This window comes from Dendropsophus ebraccatus, chromosome 12 (genome assembly GCF_027789765.1).
Source record: "Dendropsophus ebraccatus isolate aDenEbr1 chromosome 12, aDenEbr1.pat, whole genome shotgun sequence".
Taxonomy (NCBI): Eukaryota; Metazoa; Chordata; class Amphibia; order Anura; family Hylidae; genus Dendropsophus; species Dendropsophus ebraccatus.
Genome location: NC_091465.1, coordinates 75,134,772 through 75,162,176, shown reverse-complemented (window position 1 = coordinate 75,162,176; position 27,405 = coordinate 75,134,772). Strand labels below are relative to the sequence as shown.

The following is a 27,405-nucleotide window of genomic DNA, read 5'->3' as shown; positions in this document are numbered from 1 at the left end:
TCCCTTTTTTTTTACAATTTTTTTTACATTCAATGGAAAAACGGATCAAAACGGATGCACACCAATGCATCCGTTTTTTGCAAAGAACGGACGAAAAAAACGGATTGCAAAAACGCCTTAGCTATATACAGTATATGTGATCCCACTTCTTCCTGCTCATGCCAGTATACCCTATATACAATTTATACATTATGTCATTTACATCGTGCTATTTAATTGCGCAGGGTTTCCTCACTTTATACCTCCTAGTCATGCAGCCGTCCCCTATTTAATCGTAGATGTTTTTGATAAAGAGGCGGTATATGTTCGCGGAGCCGTTCCATCCTTCCCATCCCTCTTCAGATGACACATTACGGCGTGTCCTCCTCCATGTCCACTATTCTCAGCTTATACACTGCGCCCTGTCTCCCCTCTGTACGATATATTTGCTTTGCACCGAGTCCTGCTTCATTTTTATTCCACTTGGTGCCCTGCATTATTTATATGTAGATCCCTAACGGTGTAACTAGTCTTCCGAATGTACAAAATGTGATCAAAAAATTCCAAGACCCATCATTTATTGCAAAGAATGGCGGACATGCATCATCTTTATGTGCTGTCCCCGTTCAAAGTAATCTCTCCCGGATGATATGCATTTGTCCCAATGTTCCTGCCACTTTCGGAAGCAATGGTAAAAGTCTTCAACAGTGATGGGACTTAGCTCGGCCTCAGCATTACTTTGGATGCCTGAAATGTCATCAATTCTTACTTTCTGGCACATTTTCGGTTCTGGGGAACAAACAAAGCTCAGGGCAATACGGTCCAGTAAAGGTGAAAAGTATGGAATGAATGGATTGGGGGTTTGGATAAGAATTCATGATCAGGGAGGAACTTTTCATAAATTTCAAAAAGTTTTTAAGTCTGGCAAAACTTTTGTCTGAATTTACCTTTTCTGTAATGGAAAGGGAAATTATAGTCTTTATAGTCTGGCCTGTGAAGGTGTTATAGTGCTGGGAACCAATACCCCAACCTATAACATCAAATGGCCCAGAAATAAAGAAGCCTTGGTGTTGGCCAGAATTGTTTTTGAGCCTACGAGGATCATGAAATGTCTTGTATAGATCTGTTCGTAGTCAATAGGAGGCAACATCAGGGCCGTCTTAACAGCATTATGGGCCCCTGGGCAGAGGTGCGAATTGGGCCCCCCCCAACCGCCGCCATCAAATCCCCCCCCATCTTTGCATATAGTGCCCCCCATAGTAGCCAATTCCCCCATATAGTGCCCCCCATAGTAGCCAGTACCCCCCATAGTAGCCAGTGCCCCCCATAGTAGCCAGTACCCCCCATAGTACCCAGTGCCCCCCATAGTAGCCAGTGCCCCCCATAGTAGCCAGTGCCCCCCATAGTAGCCAGTACCCCTATAGTAGCCAGTGCCCCCCATAGTAGCCAGTACCCCTATAGTACCCAGTGCCCCCCATAGTAGCCAGTACTCTATAGTAGCCAGTGCCCCCCATAGTAGCCAGCACCCCTATAGTAGCCAGTGCCCCCCATAGTAGCCAGTGCCCCCATAGTAGCCAGTGCCCCCCATCGTAGCCAGTGCCCCCCATCGTAGCCAGTGCCCCCCATAGTAGCCAGTGCCCCCCATAGTAGCCAGTGCCCCCCATAGTAGCCAGTGACCCCCAAAACAACAAACCAGTTACTCACCTGTCCGGCGGCCCCAGCAGTTCCTCTCCCGGCAGCACGCTCCCGTCATCCTCCGGCACAGGCGGCGGGGTACAGAGAGACTGCCTGTGCCGGAAGTGACCTGCTGCATGACACATCCAGGACACAGGCAGCGTTTCTGTACCCCGCTGCCTGTGCCGGAGGATGACGGGAGCGTGCTGCCGGGAGACATCAGCTGCTGGGGCCGCCGGACGGGTGAGTTCCTGGACTGCCCGCCCCTTCTATCGCCACTTAGCTGAGCCGATCAGAAGCCCAGGAAAGTGCTGCTCATTGCACTTTCCTGGGCTTCTGATCGGCTGTCAGCTGAGAAGCGATAGAAGGGGCGGACGGAGGGGGTGGCTCAGGGCCGCTCACTATGCATATGCTTAGTGAGCGGCAATAGAGGGGGCGGGCGGGACGGCTTCCTTGCGGTGCTCAGCCCTGCTTGGGAGCCGTCTTTGCTTTATAAGACGCACTTAGTTTTATAAGTGCGTCTTATAAAGCAAAAAATACAGGTGTGTCCCAGAGGGCAGGGGCCCCCTAGGACGCAAGGGCCCCCGGGCAGCCGCCTACCCTGCCCAATGGGTAAGACGGCCCTGGGCAACATACAATATTTCTGTAATCTACAGGACTCTTCACTGTCTACCCAGCATAGCTCCATACACTCAGTAGTGGTTGTACTTGGTATTGCGCATTAAAGCTCATCTCATTAAAGGGGATATCCAGCGCATACAAAAACATGGACACTTTTGCGCCGCTCTTGTCTCCAGATTGGGTAGGGTTTGAAACTCAGTTCCATTGAAGTAAATGGAGCTTAATTGAACTGAAGACAAGAGCGGGGCAAAAGGGGCCATGTTTTTATAGCGCTCGATAACCCCTTTAAAATGAATGGGAAAAGCTAGGATACCATATGCAGGAAGTAGAAAGTGAAGGGACTGCTGAAAATACATGGCCACAGTGGCCCCTTTGATCAGCTGATCAGTGGGAGTGTTAGGTGTATGATATGGCATAGCTCCCAACTGTCCCGGATTCCGCGGGACAGTCCCGTTTTCGGGGTGCTGTCCTGCGGTCCCGGAACGGCACCCAGTGTCCCGCATTATATGTGGCCCCATCAGAAAAACAACAAAGCGGTAACTCACCTGTCCGCCGGTCCCAGCAGCTCCTCTCCCAGCAGAGCGCGCACTCCCGTCATCCTCCGGCACAGGCAGCGGGGGACAGAGATACTGACTGTACCGGAAGTGTCCTGCAGCCTCTATAGTTCATGATAGAGGCTGCAGGACACATCTGGCGCAGGCTGCGTCTCTGTCCCCCGCTGCCTGTGCCGGAGGATGACAGGAGTGTGCGCTCTGCCCGGAGAGGAGCTGCTGGGACCTGCGGACAGGTGAGTTACCGCTTTGTTGCTCTTCTGGTGGGGCCCGGCCCCAAAGCAGTGGCGGGCTGGGCTGGGGGGCAGGGGGGCTCACCTGTCCGCTGGTCCCAGCAGCTCCTCTCCCGGCAAAACACGCACTCCCATCATCCTCCAGCGCCTCTGCACCCCGCTGCCTGTGCCGGAGGATGATGGGAGTGCGTGTTCTGCCGGGAGAGGAGCTGCTGGGACCGGCGGACAGGTGAGTTGCTGGTTTCTTGTTTTTCTGGTCGGACCACACTATATGGGGGCATTGGCTACTATGTGGGGCATATATGGGGGCATTGGCTACTATGCGGGCACTATATGAGGGGAATTGGCTACTATGTGGGCACTATATGGGGGCATTGGATACTATGTGGGCACTATATAGGGGCATTGGATACTATGTGGGGCACTTTATGGGGGACTGGCTACTATGTGGGGCATATATGGGGCATTGGCTACTATGTGGGGCACACTATATGGGGGCATTGGATACTATGTTGGCACTATATGGGGGCATTGGATACTATGTGGGCACTTTATGGGGGCATTGGATGCTATGTGGGCACAATATGGGGGCATTGGATACTATGTGGGCACTATATGGGGGCATTGGATACTATGTGGGCACTATATGGGGGCATTGGATGCTGTGTGGGCACTATATGGGGGCATTGGCTACTATGTGGGGCACACTATATGGGGGCATTGAATACTATATGGGCACTATATGGGGGCATTGGATACTATGTGTGGCACTATGTGGGGTGATTGGATACTATGTGAGGCACACTATATGGGGGATTGGATACTATGTGGGGCACTATAATGGGGGGATTGGATACTATGTGGGGCACTATAATGGGGGGATTGGATACTGTAAAGGGCACTATAATTGGCATTGGATACTATGTGGGGCACTATAATGGGGGATTGGATACTGTATAGGGCACTATAATTGGGATTGGATACTATATGGGGTACTATTCAGTCTGCAGCATGTGGTGACTGTAGGGGAGTGCCTATGGAGGGTTGCTATGGGGGCGTGGCTATGGAGGGTTGCTATGGGGGCGTGGCTATGGGGACCGCGGCGCACATGTCCCTCTTTGCTCTTTGCAAAAGTTGGGAGGCATGATATGGCAGGAATAAAAAGTCCCTTCAGATCCACAAAGACCAACCTTATATACATTAATACATAAAAGCAATGATTGCCTCAGGACCCCTGTTTCACATTACTGAATACTAGTGTTGAGCGCGCATGCTGAACACTCGGGTCTGGTCAAACCCAAACGCTATGGATTTAGCATCTGCTGCCTGGAGAAGTTGGATGCAGCCCTTGGGCTGATAGGAGAACGAAGATACAGTCTATGGTCATGTTCAGACATCATATAAAACCGGCCGTTCTGTGACCCGGCAGGTACTGAAGATCATCCCGGCCGGTACTGCAATACCAGCTGGATGATCTTCACTTCAGCTGAATTAGGATGCGGATGCAATGGAGCCGCACGCTCCATTGTGTGAACTGAGAGGTTCTCTGCGGACGCTATTCAATGAATAGCGGCCACACAAAACTGACGTAAGTTTTTTGCATGGCCGCTAGCGATCTCGGCCGGAGCGTATACTATGTGTATACACTCCAGCCGTGATTCCATAGACGGCAGCACAATGTAAGTTTCATATTAATTACGGCCGTTACAGATGGGCAACAACGGCTGTGATTAATATGAAGCTTACTATGTGTGAACATGGCCTAGGAGTATATATACAGTGTATATATTATCCATAACTCTCTAGCGCTGCATCAAACTTCTCCAGGCCATATTCGTCTGTTCATGTTGGCTGAACGTTGCAGTCGTTTGTTTTTCAACATGTTGAAAAACAAACGACTGATACAGCAACAATATTCTGCCGTCGCTCTGCGGAATAGGAGCGGCGCCAGCAGACGCTGCTGTATGCTAAGGGCTGCCCGGACGATCTAGCAATCACCAGGGCATCCCCCCTGCAGCTCCCCGCAGCTCCCCCCAGCCCTCCCCGGGTGAGTCTGGGAAGGGTCGGGGGGAGCTGCGGGGGGCTGCCCGAGTGATTGCTAGATCGTCCTGCAGCCCTTAGCATATAGCAGCAGCTGCTGCCGCCGCTCCTATTCCGCAGAGCGACGGCAGAATATTGTTGCTGTATCAGTAGTTTGTTTTTCAACATGTTGAAAAACAAACGACTGCAACAATCAGCCGACATGAACAATTCCACGGGACGATTAACGGCCGATAATTGCTCCGTGGAATAGGGCCTTTATTCTTAGTGCCCAATGTCAGTCTGCTGCTTCTAAAGCCATTTCTGGTAATAGTCAAATGGGTGAGAACTTAAAGGGGAACTCCAGCAAAATGTAAATAAAACAGGGCAGGCAGCATGTGAACATAATCAAGTTATACTTACCCATCTCTGTGCCCGGGCAGCTGCAGCGCCACTGCTCATGGTCACCCGCTGGTCTCCCCATTCTTGTGTCATCATGGCACATCAGGAACTACCCACTCAGACAATCAGTGACCGCTGGGGTGTCTTGCCTCAGTAAATGATTGGCTGAGCGGGCATTTCTGAATGGGATCATGGGGTTACAGGAGACTGCAGTGCTGCGGGCATACCAGGACGGGTAAGTATCACTTCATTATTAAGTAAATACCTGCTGCTTGTCTCAGCAGATTTGTTAGGACCCCCCTAAATCATCAACACAATGAGGGATTTCTAACAATGTTTTATAGTGAGATCCTGTGTGTTACCCATTTCAGCCAATCACAGCTTAGCTTTCATTTTACAGGAGAAATGTGAGAAATGAAAGCTGAGCTGTGATTGGTTGCTATGGGAGGTGTGATTGGTTCCTATCAGTGGCGGATTATAATGTGGGAGGTTTGGGCGGCCGCCCGGGGCCCGAGGCTCCGGGGGGGCCCATGCCACGCCGCCCACATTATAATGCACTCTTGTGACCGCAAGCATTGTTTCGCTTGCGGTCACAAGAGTCTCCGGCTGCCTCCAGCTGATGCGCGGCTGCCGGGGGTGTCCTGTCCTCTCCCCGGCAGCGCGCGCATCACACAGCTCCTAGTGCCGCCTGGGGCCCTGACTTCCGGTACTGGGAGCGCACGTACCGGAAGTCAGGGCCCAGGCGGCACTAGGAGCTGTGTGATGCGCGCGCTGCCGGGGAGAGGACGGGACACCCCCGGCAGCCGCGCTCAGCCGGAGACTGCAGAAGGAGAGAGGATCGACGGGGGAACGCAGGGTAGGTCAGTTGTATTTTGTTATTTTTGTGTTATTTACTGACTGGGGGGACCATCTATAAAGGGGGGGAAAGAGGGGGACCATCTATAAGGAAGGGGGGGAGAGGGGGACCATCTATAAAGAGGGGGAAAGAGGGGGACCATCTATAAAGGGGGGAAAGAGGGGGATCATCTATAAGGAAGGGGGGAGAGGGGGACCATCTATAAGGGAGGGGGGAGATGGGGACCATCTACAAGGGAGGGGGGAGAGGGGGACCATTTATAAGGGAGGGGGGAGAGGGGGACCATCTATAAGGGAGGGGGGAGATGGGGACAATCTATAAGGGGGGGCAGAGGGGGACCATCAATAAGGGAGGGGGGAGAGAGGGACAATCTATAAGGGGGGGCAGAGGGGGACCATCAATAAGGGGGGAGAGGGGGACCATCAATAAGGGAGGGGGGAGAGGGGGACCATCAATAAGGGAGGGGGGAGAGGGGGACCATCAATAAGGGAGGGGGGGAGAGGGGGACCATCTATAAGGGAGGGGGGAGAGGGGGACCATCTATAAAGGGGGGAAAGAGGGGGACCATCTATAAGGGAGGGGGGAGAGGGGGACCATCTATAAGGGAGGGGGGAGAGGGGGACCATCTATAAGGGGGGGCAGAGGGCGACCATCTATAAGGGGGGGCAGAGGGGGACCATCTATAAGGGGGGGCAGAGGGCGACCATCTATAAGGGGGGGCAGAGGGGGACCATCAATAAGGGAGGGGGAGAGGGGGACCATCTATAAGGGAGGGGGGAGAGGGGGACCATCTATAAGGGGGGGCAGAGGGGGACCATCAATAAGGGAGGGGGGAGAGAGGGACAATCTATAAGGGGGGGCAGAGGGGGACCATCAATAAGGGGGGAGAGGGGGACCATCAATAAGGGAGGGGGGAGAGGGGGACCATCAATAAGGGAGGGGGGAGAGGGGGACCATCAATAAGGGAGGGGGGAGAGGGGGACCATCTATAAGGGAGGGGGGAGAGGGGGACCATCTATAAAGGGGGGAAAGAGGGGGACCATCTATAAGGGAGGGGGGAGAGGGGGACCATCTATAAGGGAGGGGGGAGAGGGGGACCATCTATAAGGGGGGGGCAGAGGGCGACCATCTATAAGGGGGGGCAGAGGGGGACCATCTATAAGGGGGGGCAGAGGGCGACCATCTATAAGGGGGGGCAGAGGGGGACCATCAATAAGGGAGGGGGGAGAGGGGGACCATCTATAAGGGAGGGGGGAGAGGGGGACCATCTATAAGGGAGGGGGGAGAGGGGGACCATCTATAAGGGAGTGGGGAGAGGGGGACCATCTATAAGGGAGTGGGGAGAGGGGGACCATCTATAATGGAGGGGGGAAAGGGGGACCATCTATAAGGGAGTGGGGAGAGGGGGACCATCTATAAGGGAGTGGGGAGAGGGGGACCATCTATAAGGGAGGGGGGAGAGGGGGACCATCTATAAGGGAGTGGGGAGAGGGGGACCATCTATAAGGGAGGGGGGAGAGGGGGACCATCTATAAGGGGGGAAAGAGGGGGACCATCTATAAGGGGCGAAAGTGGGGGACAATCTATAGAGGGGGAAAGAGGGAGACCATCTATAAAGGGGACAATCTGATATAGGATTAGCACCCTCCTTTCCTGACATCCTCTGTGCTGCTGGGACCTCCCCTATAGATCAGCACCCTCCTCTCCTGACATCCTCTGTGCTGCTGGGCGCTGCAACCTCCCCTATAAGACCAGCACCCTCCTCTCCTGACATCCTTTGTGCTGCTCGGACCTCTCCTATAGATCAGCACCCTCTTCCCCTGACATCCTCTGTGCTGCTCGGACCTCTCCTATAAGATCAGCACCCTCCTCTCCTGACATCCTCTGTGCTGCTGTGACCTCTCCTATAAGATCAGCACCCTCCTCTCCTGACATCCTCTGTGCTGCTGTAACCTTGGGGCAACATCAGGGGACCAGGTGAGGTGGCAATATGTTTATTGGGGGCAGTGGAGGTGGGGTGGGCAATGCTTACTGGGGGTAGCAGCAAGGGACCAAACATTATGTTTATTGGGGCCAGCAGGGAGGGGAGGCAGGCAGTGTTTATTGGGGACAGTGGGGCGGGGGGGGGGGGGCGCAATAGCAGATTATAATGTGGGCGAATTGACTGGGGGGGGGGGCCAGGTTGGGTGGACAGCCCGGGGCCCATGGTACATTTAATCCGCCACTGGTTCCTATGGGCAACAAAGAGGGACCTTACTGTGAGATGGCACCGTCACTTTGTATAGTCTGCCATACTTCCTAATAATTTCCATACAGAACCTCACCTCCATAAGCACAATAATTCCTGCCCTTTCCATTTATCTGTAGCTTCTCGACCCTATGTAACCATCTTTACCCGTTTCCCATTTATATACATGTTGTCTGGATAACCAAGCCCACAGCTATTTCTTCTCAGTCCCCTCTACACATGCACACTCCGCTCGGGTGAGTGTGCATGTGTTCTGAAAAGAGAGAGCCTTTGGTTGGCCTTAAAGTGGTGCTTTAGTGAAACTGGTGTCAAAATGTTATATAGATTTGTAATTTACTTCTATTTGAAAATCTGCAGTCTTCCATTACTTATTAACTGCTGAATGTGCTGCAAAAAGTGGTGTATTCTTTCCAGTCTGACACAGTGCTGTCTGCTGCTGCCAGTTGCAAATCCCCTTAGAAAACATCTGCTGCTCTGGACAGTTCCTGACATGGACAGAGGTGGCAGCAGAGAGCACTGTGTCAGACTGGAAAGAATACACCACTTCCTGCAGGGCATACAGTAGCTGATAAGTACTGGAAGACGGGAGATTTTTTAAATAGAAGTAATTTAGAAATCTGTATAAATATCTGACACCAGTTGATTTAAAAGAAAAAAGATAGAGTACTCTTTCGCTTCCTCCTAGTTACAGGGTGAGTACGGCGGGTTATTGCTAGATTACCATAGTCAACGAAATATATGCCCTAGTCCAAAGATGAAAGGGTATACAGTTTTTAAAATAAAAACTTTTTAGCCTACTTGTTCATTTGGGTATTACACTTTCAATGGTCACCTATGGCACTGCTAAAAACATAAAGCACCCAATTAGTGTTATTAGAACATAAAGTACGTAGAGTTCCCGCTTTATAGGATCACACGTTCCAAATTGTAGACTCCCTTTATTGAGGGTTGGAGAATAGACGGAGACGTGCGCTGTACTTACAAGTCATAAAACACGGCCTGTACTCGTAATGACCCTTTCACTGTATGCGCCGGCTTCCTTCAAGTCATGACTCCCTCATCATTTATCCAGAGCAGCGTCATGATCCTCTGGCGAGGGAGTACTTACTTATACAGAAAATAGGTGGACCATGACACCGCTCTGTAGAGAGGACGATGGGGCCGTGAATTTCAGGAAACGGGCCAAGACGTCTGCTAAAAGTTTTGCATTGACCTCACTTTTTTTTTTTTTAGAGAGAACAAATTAAAGGGTATATAGAATTTTGCAAATTGCAGCTTGGATTTTTATTATTCTATTACATCCAGTAATAATAAGTCGTTTTAAAATAAATCGTGATTGAAACTCTTCCCAGCTCCAATGCAGATCTAGGCAGCTACACAGTTACATGCTACAAGCAAACACCATAGTTTGATCTAACAGTCATGTGTTGCACCCTTCCCTTGCCTCCTGGTCTTGCATAGGTGGGGATGCACCATATTCTTAAAGAGACTCTGTCAGTAGGGTTATGCTGTCCTATCTCAGGGTAGCATAAACTAGTGACAGAGAAGATGAACAGAATGATGTATCACTTACATTGTTCTGTGCAGCTGATTCAGCAATATCCCCCTTAATAAAGTAGTTCTTTCCATTATGTGCGTGTGCCCAATAGTCCTGGATATTCATGAGACACAGAAAACCCCGCCCACCAGCTGCTGATTGGCAGTTATCTATCCATGCTGTGTATAGGCAGTTAACTGTCAATCAGCAGCTGGAGGGTGGGGGGGAGGGGTGTGGCAACAATCTTATTCTCCTGCATATTAGGAGAACGGATGAACAGAATGATGTAAGTAATACACCGATCTGTTCAGCATTTCTATCACTAGTTTATTCTGCCCTCATTTAATGCCACATAAACCTAGTGACAGATTCCCTTTAAGCTTCTACCTAGGGGGAAGGGAAGGTCTATTGTCAGGACCAGTCGCACCAAACACACAGAGACAGTGAGCCCTAAGCTAGGCCCCGCCCACTGTCCCTGCCTACTTGCCACTATCTGCCCTTAAGGTGGCAGCGGGCATCTGGGCGGCGGTCCCTGGCCTATATTAGTGAAACAAAAAGACAAAACAAGACAAACAAACACAATACTGCAGGGTCGACAGTCCGGGGCAGCAAAGTACAGAATCACCAAACAGAAGAGAAGTCAAAAGTCAGGCAAATGGTCAGGGCAGGCGGCAGGCAAGGATGGACAGAATACAAAGCAAGGGACAGAAACCAGAGGTAACACAGATAGATGCAGGGAGAGCTGGAATGCAGGACAGGGAAGCAACACTGAATAACCAGCAATGATCTGGGATACTGAGAAAGACTTATAGTGAACCAGAGCCCGGTCCAGAATCCCATTGGAGCAGCCTCCTGACTGCAGAGCATGCACAGCTGACAACAAGGAAACTGACTGGATATAATTTACAGCAGCTTCGAAGGATGTGTCAGCTTAGTTTTAGCCCCAATGGTGAGAATTAAAACTGCAAGATTTCAGGATTATTTTAAAATATAATAAAATTGAAAACAATTAGAAAAAACATCACCAAAAAGTCATTTTCTGATGACACATTCCCTTTAAGTGTCAAAGAAGTGGTGTTGAACTGCAGCATGCAGGCCTCCTCTCTTCTTCCTTCACTGTAAGATTACTGTACAAGGCTCATTGTTATCAGCCAAGCCCTGCACACAAATCATGGAGGGCAGGGATGGGTGGGGAGGAAGGAGGCATGCATGCTGCAGCTCATCATGGCCCCTTTAACAAAATGATTTACGGTATATAACTTTTTAAAAAGTCATCAGCTAATAGGCGACATTTGTTTTATCTGTCTATGTCTGCAGCCCAGAGCATGATGTAGCACTTACAGATTTCTTCTAAGATGTCATACAAGTTAGCACAACTCCTGATAATGGCCTTTTATATCAATAATAAAAGAAATTGGACTGAGCTGCAATACCAGAGACAGCCTAAGGACAAAGGTGGTGCTATTTCTAAGCGGGGGGCAGACCCTATTTTCTAATCCCATAAACCCCTTAGATTTCTATTATGTCCATGTGGTTTATTGTCCATTCTTATTATTGCTTCTCCTTTATTATAAAGCAAACTGCGGCCCTGCTGTATGTTGTGTCCTTTATTGACACATCCATCAATAGGAGCTGTCACTTCTCCGTCGCATCATGTCCTCCGTCCTACACGCGTCCTCTCTCTTCTAACTTCCCCTCCTCATCTTTATTCATGCCGTGACTCTCATATGTTCTGTAAGAGTATATTGGCCTGTCCTCTGCTCCACCATGTCTTTGCCTCCTTATGCCCGGGCACACTGCCACGACCCGCCTCCTTCACTTTCAGGGCACACATCACTCACACAATTAATGCTAGGTTAGGAGGTTCTGCAGCAGCTGAAGTGTGCAGCATTGGGACGCAGTACTGTACAACCAATATAATACTACAGCTGATAAAGAACCTATATATTACTATATATCAGTCAGCCATTAGATTGCACCAGGAAGCCAAGGATTGTACCAGGAATAGATAAGCGGCGCCTATGTGATGCCGCTCATCTCTGTATACTCACCATTTCACAATGTATCCTTTTCCCGTTATATTAGATACCATTTTGTGCTCTTTTTAGAATATTATTAATACTGATGATAGGTGCATGTGATATACTGTGATCTCTTCTGACGGCTATTAACTTCCCGCCAATACTGCCATTGCTGTGTTCACCATTTTCACTGTATTGTGCACCTGAACCCGCTCACTGTACCTCCTGTATACATATGTTCCCTCCTGTATATATTCCCATGTCTCCCACAGGGCCGGAAGCCTGGGTACTTCTCCTTTCTGGATCCTTTCTCTCCTGCTGTCTGGCTCTTCATGTTGTTGGCTTATCTGGCAGTCAGCTGTGTGCTGTTCTTGGCAGCCAGGTAATAACCCCCGTTTATCCGACCTCCCTGTGCACTGAATTGTATAACATCCTCTGTAATAAGCCCTGTGTGCCTCGAATGTTGGACCTAATCCGCTCCATAATACTGAACCTTGTGCACCTGCAAAGTAGAGAATGACCCATCTGCATCCTGGATGTTATACTTCTCACGCTGAGCACCGCACAGTATTGCACGTGCCGATCCCCGAGCATCCTTATACATTTATAGAATTGCCAACCTCTGTCAAATCTGAAGATCATGCAGATAAATCATAACCATTATAAGTATAGGGTTTGGTGCCGCACCCATTACGGTTCCTGAAAAAAATAATTAGCTTTAATATTCTATCATCAGGCAATTTGGAGAAATAGCAGAAAATGTTATTTATTGTATTGTAGAATATACCAGTATACCAAATGTATGTACATGTCACGCGTGCACATCATGGATAGAAATTACAATGGTTAATGCAACCAAAATTCATGATGAAATTTTAGTTCTGGATGTGCAAATTGTAGTTTTCATTCCTCGCTGGTGGAGATGTTGTTCTTGCAGTTTTCACATGCAACTTTTATTAGGCTCGGTTGTGATTTTTGTTTATGATGGGAACTGCAGCGCTGAATCTGTTGTATGACGAACACAGTGAGATCCCGGCAGACCCCATTGACGTGGCATGCCTTATACACAGATGTCATTATACACCAGACATTACTGCAGGGCTGAATCTCTAGAGCAGAAGTGAATGTGAATTACAGTATATATGTCCACTGTAACTTGAAGACGCAGGGAGCGACGGCAAATGGTAGAGAGGAAGGGGGAGGGAGGGTAGACAGCTAGATATAAGATAGGTAGATAGATAGATAGATAGATAGATAGATAGATAGGAGCTAGATAGAGAGATAGATAGATAGATAGATAGATAGATAGATAGATAGATGATAGATAGATAGATAGATAGATAGATAGATAGGAGATAGATAGATAGATAGATAGATAGATAGATAGATAGATAGATAGATAGATGATAGATAGATAGATAGATAATAGATAGGAGATAGATAGATAGATAGATAGATAGATAGATAGATAGATAGGAGATAGATAGATAGATAGATAGATGATAGATAGATAGATAGATAGATAATAGATAGGAGATAGATAGATAGATAGATAGATAGATAGGAGATAGATAGATAGATAGATAGATGATAGATAGATAGATAGATAGATAATAGATAGATAGATAGATAGATAGATAGATAGGAGATAGATAGATAGATAATAGATAGATAGATAGATAGATAGATAGATAGATAGATAGATAATAGATAGATAGATAGATAGATAGATAGATAGATAGGAGATAGATAGATAGATAGATAGATAGATAGATGATAGATAGATAGATAATAGATAGGAGATAGATAGATAGATAGATAGATAGATAGATAGATAGGAGATAGATAGATAGATAGATAGATAGATAATAGATAGGAGATAGATAGATAGATAGATAGATAGATAGATAGATAGATAGATAGATAGATAATAGATAGATAGATAGATAGATAATAGATAGATAGATAGATAGATAGATAGATAGGAGATAGATAGATAGATAGATAATAGATAGATAGATAGATAGATAGATAGATAGATAGATAGATAGATAGATAGGAGATAGATAGATAGATAGGAGATAGATAGATAGGAGATAGATAGATAATAGATAGATAGATAGATAGATAGATAGATAGATAGATAGATAGATAGGAGATAGATAGATAGATAGATAGATAGATAGATAGATAGATAGATAGATAGGAGATAGATAGATAGATAGATAGTAGATAGATAGATAGATAGATAGATAGATAGATCATAGATAGATAGATGATGGATAGATGAAATAGATATTTCTGAGTGTGGTTTATAGTAATATCCTGCAGATCTTCTGTCTGTATTGCACAGCTATAGTGTTTGTGAGGTTTCTCCATTGTATTGCAGTGTGCAGACAGGAGCTGCAGTTTTCCTATCCATAGTACCCGGGGATTGTTCTCTTTTCCATCTGTCCTGATTATCTCACAGTCTGGTTTTTAAGGATACAATTGACCTTTTCTCTGGAAACACAGAAATTCAGCAAATCGATTGCTTTTGTCTGACTGAAGGCAATAATTGCTCTACTAACACCTAAAAGAACCGGTGATTTGTCATTATATCGAGTGACTGAAAGTAACACAATGCTGAAATTTAATCTCTGTAAAACCAAGGACACACAAAAAAAATATCCTAGAGAAAAAAATGTTAATTGTTGTGAGAAGAGCAGACACAATGGATTACATTCCCTCTATTTACATAGATTCTCTGAAGAACACCTTGTTACCTCACTTGTCTAGACATGGTCAATTCACTGTGTATAAGAAACAGTATTATATCTCAGTATATGACCTCTCAGGATAGTCTACAATCTATAATACCACATGTGTTGGACAATTGTTCTTTATTTATAAGTATAAAAGGAGTTTCCACTCAAACGTAACTTGTTGCTGTCCATGGTGAGACTAACAATTCATTCCATACTTGTTCTTATCTATTTAGTCTCCTTCCCCCAGTTCTCAGCTGCTGTTTTCTGCTAAAGAAACAAAAATCTGTGTGTGAGCTTTTCTCTCTGTCTCCCCCCCCCTCCCTTCCCAGGCAGCTGATGTTAACATGTCTATGACTGGCTTTATCTGCAACGTTGTAGCTTCTTTGTAATGCTGGAAGGATTAATAATTAGCAACTTGACCTCAGAGTAACCCCCCCAGCATAACAAAGAAGCTACAAAGTTGCAGATGAAGCTTGCCAGGAACTTGTTTACATCATCTGTCTCAGAAGGGAGGGGAGACAGAGAGAAAAGCTCACCCACAGTTTTCTGTGTCTTCAGCAGAAAGCAGCAACTCAGAACTGGGAGAAGGAGACTGAATAGATAATAACAAGAATGGAAGGAATTGTTAGTCTCACCATGGATATGAAAAGTTATGTTTCAGTTGAATACCCCTTTAAGATGACCATAGGTCGCCCTGTTGCTGGGACCCAGACTGATCAGCAAGTTTCATCAAGTTTGATCAGAAGACAATCTTTGTAGCCTTTTTGGCGGTGTGGTTTCTTGTCTATGTTAGTTGCACCGCCGTAGGACGCCTCATTTAGAACTTCTTTTGCTATATAATTTGCAATCTCTTGGAGGGGTGACAGAGAGTTCTGTTTGGTAAAGGGAAGGTGTAAGTATAAATTGCGCTCCAGCTTATGGAATCTCTCTTCAGATTTACAATATATTTGACCTATTCCGATTCATATCTGTTAAATTAAAACTTGTTAGGTGGCCAGGATGGCAGAACCCGGAGGCGTAGAACACAGCTAATTTCCCTTTACATTTCACAGTTGTTAGTTTTGGAATTTAGATGCGGGGAGTTTCACAGAATGCATTATAACCATACATACAAACACAAAGACCACTAATAAGAAGGTAAATTAGACGCCTGTGTATTTCCTTATAACTCATATAGCTGGAGGCTTCAACGGACATATAGTCTAGACTGCAAAAGGTTGTCGATCGTTGAGAAAATACAAGGAATATAGATTTAATATTTCACAAGTAAAAACTACTCTATGAAGGCATGGACTGCACAAGACCTGTGAAGGAGTCCTGTGGTAGGGGGCATTAAGGAAGTCCGGCGGGGCAACAAATATTCAGTTAGGGCAGAGGGTTGGGGGAACATAATAAAGAAAGTATATTTACCGCTCCCCGTGCCCGTGTTGGACCATGTCCCGCCCCAGGAGTACCCATTGGCACTCTCCAGGTCTACTCTCTTCCACGTCACGACCTGGTTAATGGATGCCCCGCTCATCCAGTCAATGATTGGGGCAGGACGCCACTCCAGTCACTGATTGGCTGAGCGGCCAGTGCATCAGCCGTGTCAGGCATTTCCCCCGAGTCATGACATCATCAGAAAAATGCCTTCCAGCGGGGGTCCCGGACCTTCTGGCATGGCGATTCCTGAGCACTGGGAGAGGTAAGTAGTTCTTGTTTAAGATGTTCCCTCCTACCCCTGCTGGATCTTAAAATAAAAATAAACGGGGGACTTTAAGGCTTTAGCAGTAGACCCTGGAAGTTGTGAGGTGTACGCTCCATGGATCAGACTTGTTTTTCCAGAACATCTCAGAGATGATCAATCAAATTCAGATCTGGGGAATATGGAGGCTCTTAGGTGGTCTCGCTGCCATAAAGGGGGCGACTTGATCTGTACAATGGTTAGATAGGTGTTACATGTCACAATAACATCCACATGATTCCAGAACACAAGGTTTCCAGCAGAACATTGCCCATCACACTGCCTTCACCATCTTGTCTGCCCCCATCATCTTGGCATCCTGGTGCCATCTCTTCCCAGGGTAAATCACAAACATGATGTAAAAAAATTGCTCCATGGTCCACAGTGATCAGCATGGACACTCTCAGCAGTCTACAGCTAAGAGTCCCATATATGACAAGCTGCGACATCCTTCTATCATACCCAATAGTAACTTTTTCTAACACCTTGTACTACATTAGCTCATCCTTGTCATCAGACCAGATAAGCTAGCCTTCAATCCTCATGAACATCAATGACCCTTGGGCACCTATAACCATGTTGCTGGTCACTGGTTATCCTTCCTTGGATAACTTTTCAGTAGGTAGTAACCACTGTGCATCAGGAACACCCAACAAGACCTGCTGTAATGGAGATACACACTGACCTAGTCAAATAGGTCACACTTGACCAGATTCTCCGTTTGAATTTCCCGCTGTTTGCAGGTCCCTGAAGCTCCAGTTAGTGGCTTCATTTTTTCTTTACTTCCTGGTTTGGGCTTTCCCATGATGCACTTGTGTGACGTCTAACTGACTCTGTAAAACTGTTAGATGGCTTAAATCTTGTTCAGACAAAGGGATGCGGGCTTAACAGGGCTTAGACCCAACTCCCTCTTGATGATGTCATTGTCACATAATGGCTGCCGCAGAAAAGCCTGGGGTCACCAGTCATTAGGTAAGAATGAGTTTACTTCACTTCCTGGTGGGGGGGTTAGGGGGGCAAAAGATAGGGAAGGGGGGCAGATAGGTGATTGAAACATATTACAAAGTTATATACCTTTTGTAATGTGTTTCAATTACAGGGAAAAAGCTTTTCGCTGGAGTACCCCTTTAAAGAACTGACGGGTCACTCTGATGGGCACCATTGTCACTAGTTAAACCATATTATTCACTTCACCTCTTAGTGATTTTTAATGTTACGGCTGGTCGGTATGAGTTTCCGGTGTGGTGAATTATGAAGACCCCATTGACAGGTTCCAGTACTTTTGATTGGAAAAATATTGCTGTAAACTGGAAAGTCAGCGAAATGTAAAATGCTCTATATGGTAATAAGATCTGGTAATTACCGTTCTTTCTTGACATGTAATGTTTTATGTACGGCTTTGTTAAATAAACGTCCCTTTAAAAAATGCTCTATACGGTAAAATTTTGTATATGTACAGCCATTCGTCAAAGTCTTGAGAGCAAAGCGGAGGATTTGCATGTTGATGATCTTCGGGAGGGTTTTATTTAGAAAAATAAATGGCATTTATGAAGGTGTCCACTTCAACCGTCTGCCTTCAAGGGGAACAGGAAAGAAGTTTACTGTCCCGAAGTATCTGATTGTCTACTATTAATAGCACAGTGACCAGAAAAACAGGATGTGTTATTGAGGTCTGTCCAATGGGTAGATGGCACCCTGTGTGGGATTAGCTATGTGCCCTTATATAGTAGTAAGGTCCCTATATAGTATTAGTCCTCATTGTGCGGTCCCTATATATAGTATCATTCAGCCCCTTTGTAGCCCTAATATAGTATCAGTCTACCCCTCTGCATCCCCATCTAGTATCAGCCCCCCTGTGCAACACCCATATGGTATAAGACCCTCCGTGCAACCCCCTTTAAGTATTAGTCCCCCCCGTTGACCCCACATAATGACCCCCCCTCTGCAGCCCCCTAATAGTATCAGTCCCCCATACAGTCCCCATTTAATATTAGCCCCCTGCAGCCCCTATATGGTATCAGCTCCCCCGTGTAAAATAAGAAAAACACATACTCACTTAGCTTCTGCTGGCTTCTCTGGTGTTTTATCGTCTTCCTCACTCTGTGACCCTCTGCTGCTTTGCACAGTGATGTTAGTCAGAGTGTGCTGAGCGTAGAAGTACAGAGACCGCAGGCATAATGCTCCCTGTGGTCATAAGAGTGACTGTGCAAGGAGCCAATGGTTTCTTGCGCTGTCAATCAGGGCACCCTATTCAATATGTGGTAACCCAGGGCAGCCAGGTGGTATTAGCTAGGCCAGATGTTGGTGTACCTCATCAGCTCTTGGGGCCTGAGTGGCGTGTGCCCTTCCCGGGTCCCAGACACGCCCATTATAGTTGTGCAGAGGAAACACAGCCCTGAATGGACTTAAACAGGCAAAATGTTTACCACAAAACTTCTTAAGGCACGGTACACAGTACTTTTAGTCAAGGTGCAAGAATACAGTAGTTTGAGGGTTGCTGGCTGAGATCCCTTGCAATACTTTGCAATACTCTGGATCACTTATTCTAACAGGTATACTGGAAAATAATACTTGACACTTAAGATATGTGTAATACTTGAAATCCCTGCCTTACCCAAGTATGCTGTAGGAGAATACTTTTAAGACGTTTGGATAATGTCTCTGGTTACTTGAAATAAGCTTGACCTGGCAGACAGTAGGCTACTTGTAGTAAGGGTGGACCTTTCTAGACCCTTAGGTTCTCAGCAGGAGGGGCTCTAACCACCTATAAACAGTACTTGTATTCACAGCTATAAAGATCTGCCTAATGCTGGTCAAGGGAACTGAGTGACACAAAATCAAGGAGTACAGGCCCCACCACGTGGGTAAAGCTAGCTGATGGAGTTCTCCTTTAAGACCCAGCACATTTGCAGCAGAGTTCTCAGCTTTATTTACACATTCCTGACTGCTGACTGTTGGGCTCCTGTCTAAGTTATCAGGATGCTCTTGAAATAGGAAACGATAGCCCCTCAGGGTAGATGACTTACTCCCCGTCCCTAGTAGCCTCACCGCAGGTGTTACTAGCCCAGCAGGGCTAGCCTTGGAACTCTTTTAGAAAATAATAAAGCATCTATTTGCATCCCCACAGATGAATCCTGGCCGCCAGGCCCTGGGAAGTACTTTTAGTAATAACACATCTGTCTTGTTCTTTCTCTCACTGTGACTAAACCAGAACTCACCCCATCTGTTCTACCACACTATATATACGTCTCAGGGAGCTTTCTGATTGGGGTAAATGATACAAAGAAACTCTCTGTCTAACCTCTGATAGGTTAGAAGAATAGAGGAGAGACTACTGGAAGGTACTCATGTAAGGGATTGCTTCTCAGTCAGCTTACAGATAGCAGCATAAACATAGAAAAACCTATGCAATCGGACATGTTTACATTGAACCCTCTAGCAGCTTTTCCCTCAGCTGTGCTATACAGTGCATATAATATAGTGAGACATCTAGTGGTGGGAGTGCAGAATGACACCTTCGGCCCACAGCATTTAATAATAGCTCTTTTCAGTGCCCACCGATCTACACATCCAAAATACAGCAGTGGCACACCTGCTCTGGGATACTGCAATTAGACATCAATATACAGTAGTTAAAGGGGATGGTACAGTACCTGGCAGCATCCCCGGCACTTGACTGGGTGTGATGGGTGCCGAAGCCCCCTTTTGTTTGATGTGTGATACGTCTCTTGCTGTCGCACAGGTTGCAGACTCCTAGGGTCAGCCCTACCGTATTAATTCAAAATTTATACTTGGCTTAGAGGCTGCCAGACACGGTGGTGCAGGATAAGGCTATGTTCACACACAGTATTTTGGTCAGTATTTTTCAACCAAAGCCAGGAGTGGATTGAAAACACAGAAAGGATCTGTTCACACACTATTAAAATTGAGTTGATGGCTGCCATTTAACATCAAATAACGGCCATTATTTCAAAACAATGAGTGTTGTTTTAAAATGATGGTAATTATTTGCCATTAAATGGCGGCCATCCACTCAATTTCAACAGTGTGTGAACATAGCCTTTCTGTGTTTTCAATCCAGTTGAAAAATACTGAGCAAAAATACCATGTGGGAAGATCGCCTAAATGATCATGTGCTGTGTCTGCACTTCAGCCGATTCAAGCCAAAACAGCAGTACCAGACACGGCCAAGGGTGGCGCCCTTTCTTGGGTAACATTCAAAAGGATAAAACAGTGACATTTGTAGGAAAACATCACTTGCATAAACCCCTTCATAAGCCGTGATGACATTTAGTGAATTCCTCATACAGTGTGGAATCAAGTTACGGCGCGGTGACAAAATAGCGCAAATTACAGATTTCCAGGTTTTACTGATTTTGTAGGGACTAGATTATATAGTTATAGTGCAGATAAATATAGACAGGCGCTCGTGTGTGCTTCTTTCTATTACAGAAGCTTTTTATCCAATTGTACTGTTGTCAGGGATGCCGCTGCTGTTTTACAGCTTTTAGCCACAGATTAAGCTATTTCCTGATAGATACTAAAAACCACAGTAACATTTAAAGATCATCCGTCAGCGATTCAGAAAAGTCTGTTTTATAAAAACACTTGTATTCCCCATAATATTACAAATGCAGGAGAATATCTTCCCTGAACTCTGCCCCTCTGTTATTCCTCCTGGAAATGCATGAGAGCTGGGTGTTACCAGTACCAATAAGCTTTGACCTTACACAGTAGGGCTGCCTAAACCAAGGATGAGGAACCTTCAACCCTCCAGCTATTGCAAAACTCCCATCAAGGGTGTAGCTAGGATTCACGGGGCCCCATAGCAAAAAGTTTTAAGGGGCCCCCCTCCCCTACGCACAACACAAAGCACTTTGTTGCTGATGACCCCGGACCTCTGCACAGAGCTCTGCACATTTTCCTTTCATACTTGATTGCAGCAGCTGGAGAACAGAGGTCAGAGGTTATCAGTGCAGTGAAGCAGAGATCTCTGTCTTCTGCTTGTTAACCATTTTTTTTGAGTTGCAGCATGTAAGTAAACATTGGGCTACTTACACACTGCAGTACCTAAGGGGTTAAGCAGAAGGACACAAGCTCTTACTTTCTCCCCCGGGCCCCCCTCCTGCACGGGCCCCATAGCAACTGCCTACCCTGCCTCTATGGTAGCTACGCTACTGATTCCCATCATGCCTGGACAGCCAAAGCTGACGCTTCGGCTGTCTAGGCATGATGGGAATTGTAGTTTTCCAACAGCTAGAGGGCCAAAGGTTTTCCATCCCTCGTCTAAGCATTGAGTGGACAGTTTCAGAATTTCTAAGAACACATCTTGGGAGATGGGAGAAGCAGTTCCACTTTATTCATACATTACCAGGAAGAATAAGAGAGGAACAATAGAAAGGAGGCTTCAATTGTTATTTTATAGGAAATATATCCTATAAATACATTTATAGAATTAAATCCTGAGAATTGATTTAAAATTGATGTTTATTTAATTTAATTCATTTTTTTAATGCATTTTTTTAAAAATCTCTGTACGCAGAGGCTTCTACCACTTGCTCTCTTTGGCCCCCTCTGGTGTGTGCAAAGGATCACTGTGAGAGGGTCAGCGTTTGTATCGGTGGATCAATACACACACCGCTGCTACATGCCGATGCCCTGTCACACACAGTGATAACCTCTGGAAAAATGTCAGGTCCCTTAAAGCTTGTCATCAGTCTTTTTGGGAGCACCGTCCCACCCCCGGAGCACTGGGAACAGGCCCGCTGGCCCCCAGTTTGGCGATATCCCCTCCTCTCTGTAAAGCAGCACTATTGAGTCTAATGGAGCGGCTTCACAGAATGGAGGGGGTTTTGTCACACTGGGGGCAGGCGGACCTGCCCCTAGTGCTCCAGAGAGGATGGTGCTCCGAAAAAGACAGATGATAAGTGCGGGAAGCAGCAGGCAATTCAAAAAAGCACATCCCCACGCCGGCACTGATCCATCAAGGTAAAAAATGCACAGCGATATAGGTGATGGTACATTCGCTTTAAAGCTGAATCTTTAAAGGGGTTGTCCGGCGTTAGGCAACGTTTAATATATTGCTGCTATTATAAAGAAAACAGAAAAGAGCCTGTGCTTACCTGTCTGCGTTCTCCTGGTGTCCTCCAGTCACTGAATAAGACAGGACAGCACCGCCTCCAGTGATTGGCTGAGTTAACTATTACTCCTGATACTAGTTAATCTTGGAATTGGAGACGCTGCAGTCACTGGGGACACTGGTGACACCGAAGGAGGATGGACAGGTAAGCAATGATTTGCAAACAAGGTCCATACCGCTATAGGCCTTCTGGTTGATATTTGCCACTTTTATACACATATTGTACCATGTACCCAATTTTTTACAGTATGATTGCCAATCCCCATTGGGGGGATAATCCTCAATGTTGTGTTCTTGTATCCTCAGATTGAGCCCATATGAATGGTATAACCCACACCCATGTCTACGGGAGAGGCATCATATCCTGGAGAACCAGTACACACTGGGGAACAGCCTATGGTTTCCTGTAGGAGGGTTTATGCAACAGGGGTCAGAAGTCATGCCCAGGGCACTGTCTACAAGATGTGTTAGTGGAGTGTGGTAAGTATATTCATAGTGACTAGTGAGTTGGTGTACCCTGGACAAACATTCTGTTAATTACTTGTGCCCGATATTTCAATATTCCGTTCAATGTTGGCACCAGAAATCAGGGCACAGGCCCCTAGCTATGCCCTTTCCAGGAGGTCATATATTCTCTATTTTCTAGGTGGGCCTTCACTCTTATCATCATCTCTTCCTATACTGCCAACCTTGCTGCTTTTCTGACTGTGCAGAGAATGGAAGTCCCGATTGAGTCGGCCGATGACCTTGCAGATCAGACCAATATTGAATATGGAACCATTCATGGTGGATCAACCATGACCTTCTTCCAGGTGGGTATACCAGTCTGGACTTGCTATTACAGTAAAGTGTCCCCTTACAGATCAGGTCTGCAGTGAAGTCCATATGATTGCATCTGGAATGCATGGACTTTCATGATATCCACCTTTGATCTGAAAAAACGGTGGGACTTGGAGAGTAAAGGTCGCCATACACATTTGTTAAAAGTAGGTTGCTGGTTGAACAAACAATCCTCTGATGAACGTTCTTCTCAAAGACACAGCCATACACATTTTAGTCTATATTGATCATAAAAGTTGTTCAAACTGCTGATACATGATCGATGAAATCGGATGAAGCACCAACCATCTTTCTGGGATCATTCTGAGAATATTCTTTCTTAAACAAACAATCTTCGGTCCAAATACTGTGTAAAAATTTCCAAACGGCCGACATCTTTTCAGACCATAACAATCTGTCATTGGTTGGCTAAAACTATCGTTCATGGAAATCGTTCACTTTCATCAACTTTAATCAAAGTTGTATAGGCACCTTCACATTACAAGTATTCAAGGCTATGTTCCCACACGTACTAATGATAACAGAGAACGGCCAATATTCATGAGCACTAATTCCAGATGTTGTTTGACAACAATGACCATTGTTTGCGATCTTTAGTATGTTGTGGGAACATAGCTTAAGGGAAATTATAAAAATACGGCTGTATTTTTATCTAAACTTTGTGTCAATATACAAATGTCTTCCACCCACTGTGGAAACTTTTTGAAGCAGAGAAAGTAAGTAAGTAAGTTACATGAAAGAAAGTTTAAAGAAATACATACTTACCCACCACTCCCCCCCCCCCTTAAGGTGCCCCTGTACTGTCTTCTAGACCCCAACTAAATGCTCTGGTTGGCACTTTCCACCCATCCTTGCACTGATGGCCAACTCGCCTAATCTGATGGGACACTGCCTCAGCTCGTGATTGGCTGAACAAGTGTCACTGCCAAGATGAGTCCATCGTGAGGGTTTGGATTCCCTAAAGCTTTATTTGCAGCCCCAGCAATATACAAACCATTGTTACTGTACGAAATACCTCTGTAAGTAATTATGACGGAAACTCCGTTGCCTAATTCTTAGCTCGCGCCCACTTGCGGACTGTGGTGCGCGCGTCTCCGCCTTTGTCATAGACTTCATTCTATGCACAGGTGGATTCCGCCCTCAGTCCAAAGACTGAACTTGATCATTCTTTGGACGGATGAAAGAATCCACCCATGCATAAAATGGAGTCTATGACACGAGCGGAGAAGCAGGCACCCTCCGCGGTCCGGGAGCAGGCACGAGCTGAGAATTCCGTGAGGGATTACTCAGTGTACATATACCCCAATAGTGTTGAGTGGACTTGCTGAACTGTTTGACTTGGGGTCTCTGACCCCGAATGCTGCCATGGAGTTACCAGGAAAACATGGATACAGCCTAGGGCATTCAATTTCTCCAAATGCCGGCAGTCTAATGTCGAGTGCTCCCATTCTGAGAACAATGCTAAACCTGAACAGTTCATCAAGTCTGCTACTATTTAAAGGGTTTATCCAGCGCTACAAAAACATGGCCACTTTCCTCCAGAGACAGCACCACTCTTTTCTCCAGTTTGGGTGCAATTTTGGTAACTCAGTTCCATTGTAGTGAATGGAGCTTAATTGCAAACCCCATCTGACCTGGAGACAAGAGCGGTGCCGTCTCTGGAAGAAAATAACCATGTTTTCGTAGCGCTGGATAACCCCTTTAATGATGTAGGTTTTGCTGCAGATTTCAGAGTTTTTCAAATCCCATAAGATATTCTGCAGCAGCAAATCTGTACCAAATCCAGACCAAAATCTGCCATCTTGTGGATTTTCCTGTAGATTGTTTGCAGACTGCTAGTTATATTTAATTCCACCATGGATTTCAGGCTTCATCTTCTATTCCTACAGAACTCACGGTATCAGACATATCAGCGCATGTGGAATTACATGAACTCGAAGCAGCCTAGTGTGTTTGTGAAGAGCACAGAGGAGGGGATAGCTCGTGTGCTGAACTCCCGGTATGCTTTCCTGCTGGAGTCCACCATGAACGAGTACCACCGCAGACTCAACTGCAACCTCACCCAAATAGGAGGCCTACTCGATACCAAGGGCTATGGCATTGGGATGCCGCTAGGTAAGATAACATGACACTATACCAGGTGCACAGGGACTATCTGTCATTTGGCTGCAAGTAAGGACATCTTTTGTTTCCACTTGATACCAGGTGAAATTATGGCCTGTCTGGTAGAACTAGGTTATAATCCACCTCATAGCTCACCAATGTTCATTGGTTACAAGCCTTAAGGGTTATTCCAGCTATAAACATTCTTTATCTAACCATGGAGTTGTGAGATGTGAGTAATATATCCGACCATTGGGACCACCATTGCTCTCATTGGCTTTTGCTATACCATCTTCAGCATGCATACTTGATCACCCTCCATACCTCTTCTTCCAACTTGGGATTGATGGAAAAGGAGGAGGGTCATAAGAGGTGAAGGTGCGCTAAGACCCCATAGACTTCTATGAGCATCATTTAACACCTCTGAGTCTGTAAGATAGAAATAAGCTCTTAATCGCAGGCGCATATTCATTTCCTTATGATAGTGAGATATAGTTGTATAGGACTAACCCCTTAAGGTCAAAGCCAATTTTCATTTTTGCACTTTTGCTTTTTCCACTTTATGTTTAAAAGTCCATAGCGCTTGCATTTTTTCACCTAGAGACGTAAATATGAGCACCTATTTTTTGCGAAACCAATTGTACTTTGCAATGACGAAACCGGAAAAAAATCATTTGCGCTGTCAAATTGAAAAAAAAAAGGGAATTTGTTTTGATTTCGGGGAGTTTTGCATTTACGCCGTTCGCCCTATGGTAAAACTGACTGGTTATGCATGTTCCTCACATATAACATGTATAACTTTCATTGTATCTGATGGCCTGTAAAAAATTCAAACTATTGTTAACAGATATATGTTCCTTAAAATCGGTCTATTCCCAGGCTTACAGCGCTTTTATGCTTTGGTCTATGGGGCTGTGTCAGGTGTCATTTTTTGCGCCATGATGTGTTCTTTCTATCGGTACCTTGATTGCGCATATGCGACTTTTTGATCACTTTTTATTACATTTTTTTCTGGATTTGATGCAACCAAAAATGCGCAATTTTGCACTTTGGAATTTTTTTGCACTTACGCCGTTTACCGTGCGAGATCAGGAATGTGATTAATTAATAGTTCGGGCGATTACGCGTGCGGCGATACTAAATATGTTTATTTATTTGTTTATTTATTTATTTATATTTATAAAATGGGAAAAGGGGGGTGATTTGGACTTTTATTAGGGGAGGGGATTTTTTATTAATAAAAAAAATTTTTACTTTTATTTTTACTTTAACTAGAAGCCCCCCTGGGGGACTTGTATATAGACAGCACTGATCTCTCATAGAGATCAATGCTGTGTATATACACAGCAAAGATCGATTACATCGGTCATAGATTGCTTTGGCCTGCTGCAGGCCATAGCAATCTATTGCCGAGCCGGGATCAGCGTCATTCCGACGCTGAGGCACGGGCAGAAGAACGGTTCCCCCCCCCCCGGGGAGATCCGTCCCACTAGACACCAGGGATGCACGGAGGAAAGCCTCTAAGTGCAGCTGTCAGGTTTGACAGCTGCACTTAGAGGCTTAATTAGCCAGCACAGCAACGGGACCCGCGTAGGCTAATAGAGGCACTGCCCGGCTGCACATGTCAGCCGGGATCAGCGCCGTTCAGAGCGGGGTCCCGGCGGGACCGTGCTCTGAACACCCCGCGCGCCACCATGACGTATCAGATACGT

The 27,405-nt window shown here is 46.1% G+C and overlaps 1 protein-coding gene across 1 annotated transcript in view; it reads left to right on the top strand.

Moving 5' to 3' along the window:
- Positions 1 to 27,405, top strand: part of GRIK5 (glutamate ionotropic receptor kainate type subunit 5) — a 137,269-nt gene that overhangs the window by 90,586 nt on the left and 19,278 nt on the right. The window contains exons 13-16 of the mRNA XM_069948870.1: positions 12,414 to 12,523; positions 23,057 to 23,230; positions 23,397 to 23,562; positions 25,480 to 25,705. Of these exons, the coding sequence (XP_069804971.1) occupies positions 12,414 to 12,523; positions 23,057 to 23,230; positions 23,397 to 23,562; positions 25,480 to 25,705 (676 nt within the window). The remainder of the gene's footprint in view (positions 1 to 12,413; positions 12,524 to 23,056; positions 23,231 to 23,396; positions 23,563 to 25,479; positions 25,706 to 27,405) is intronic.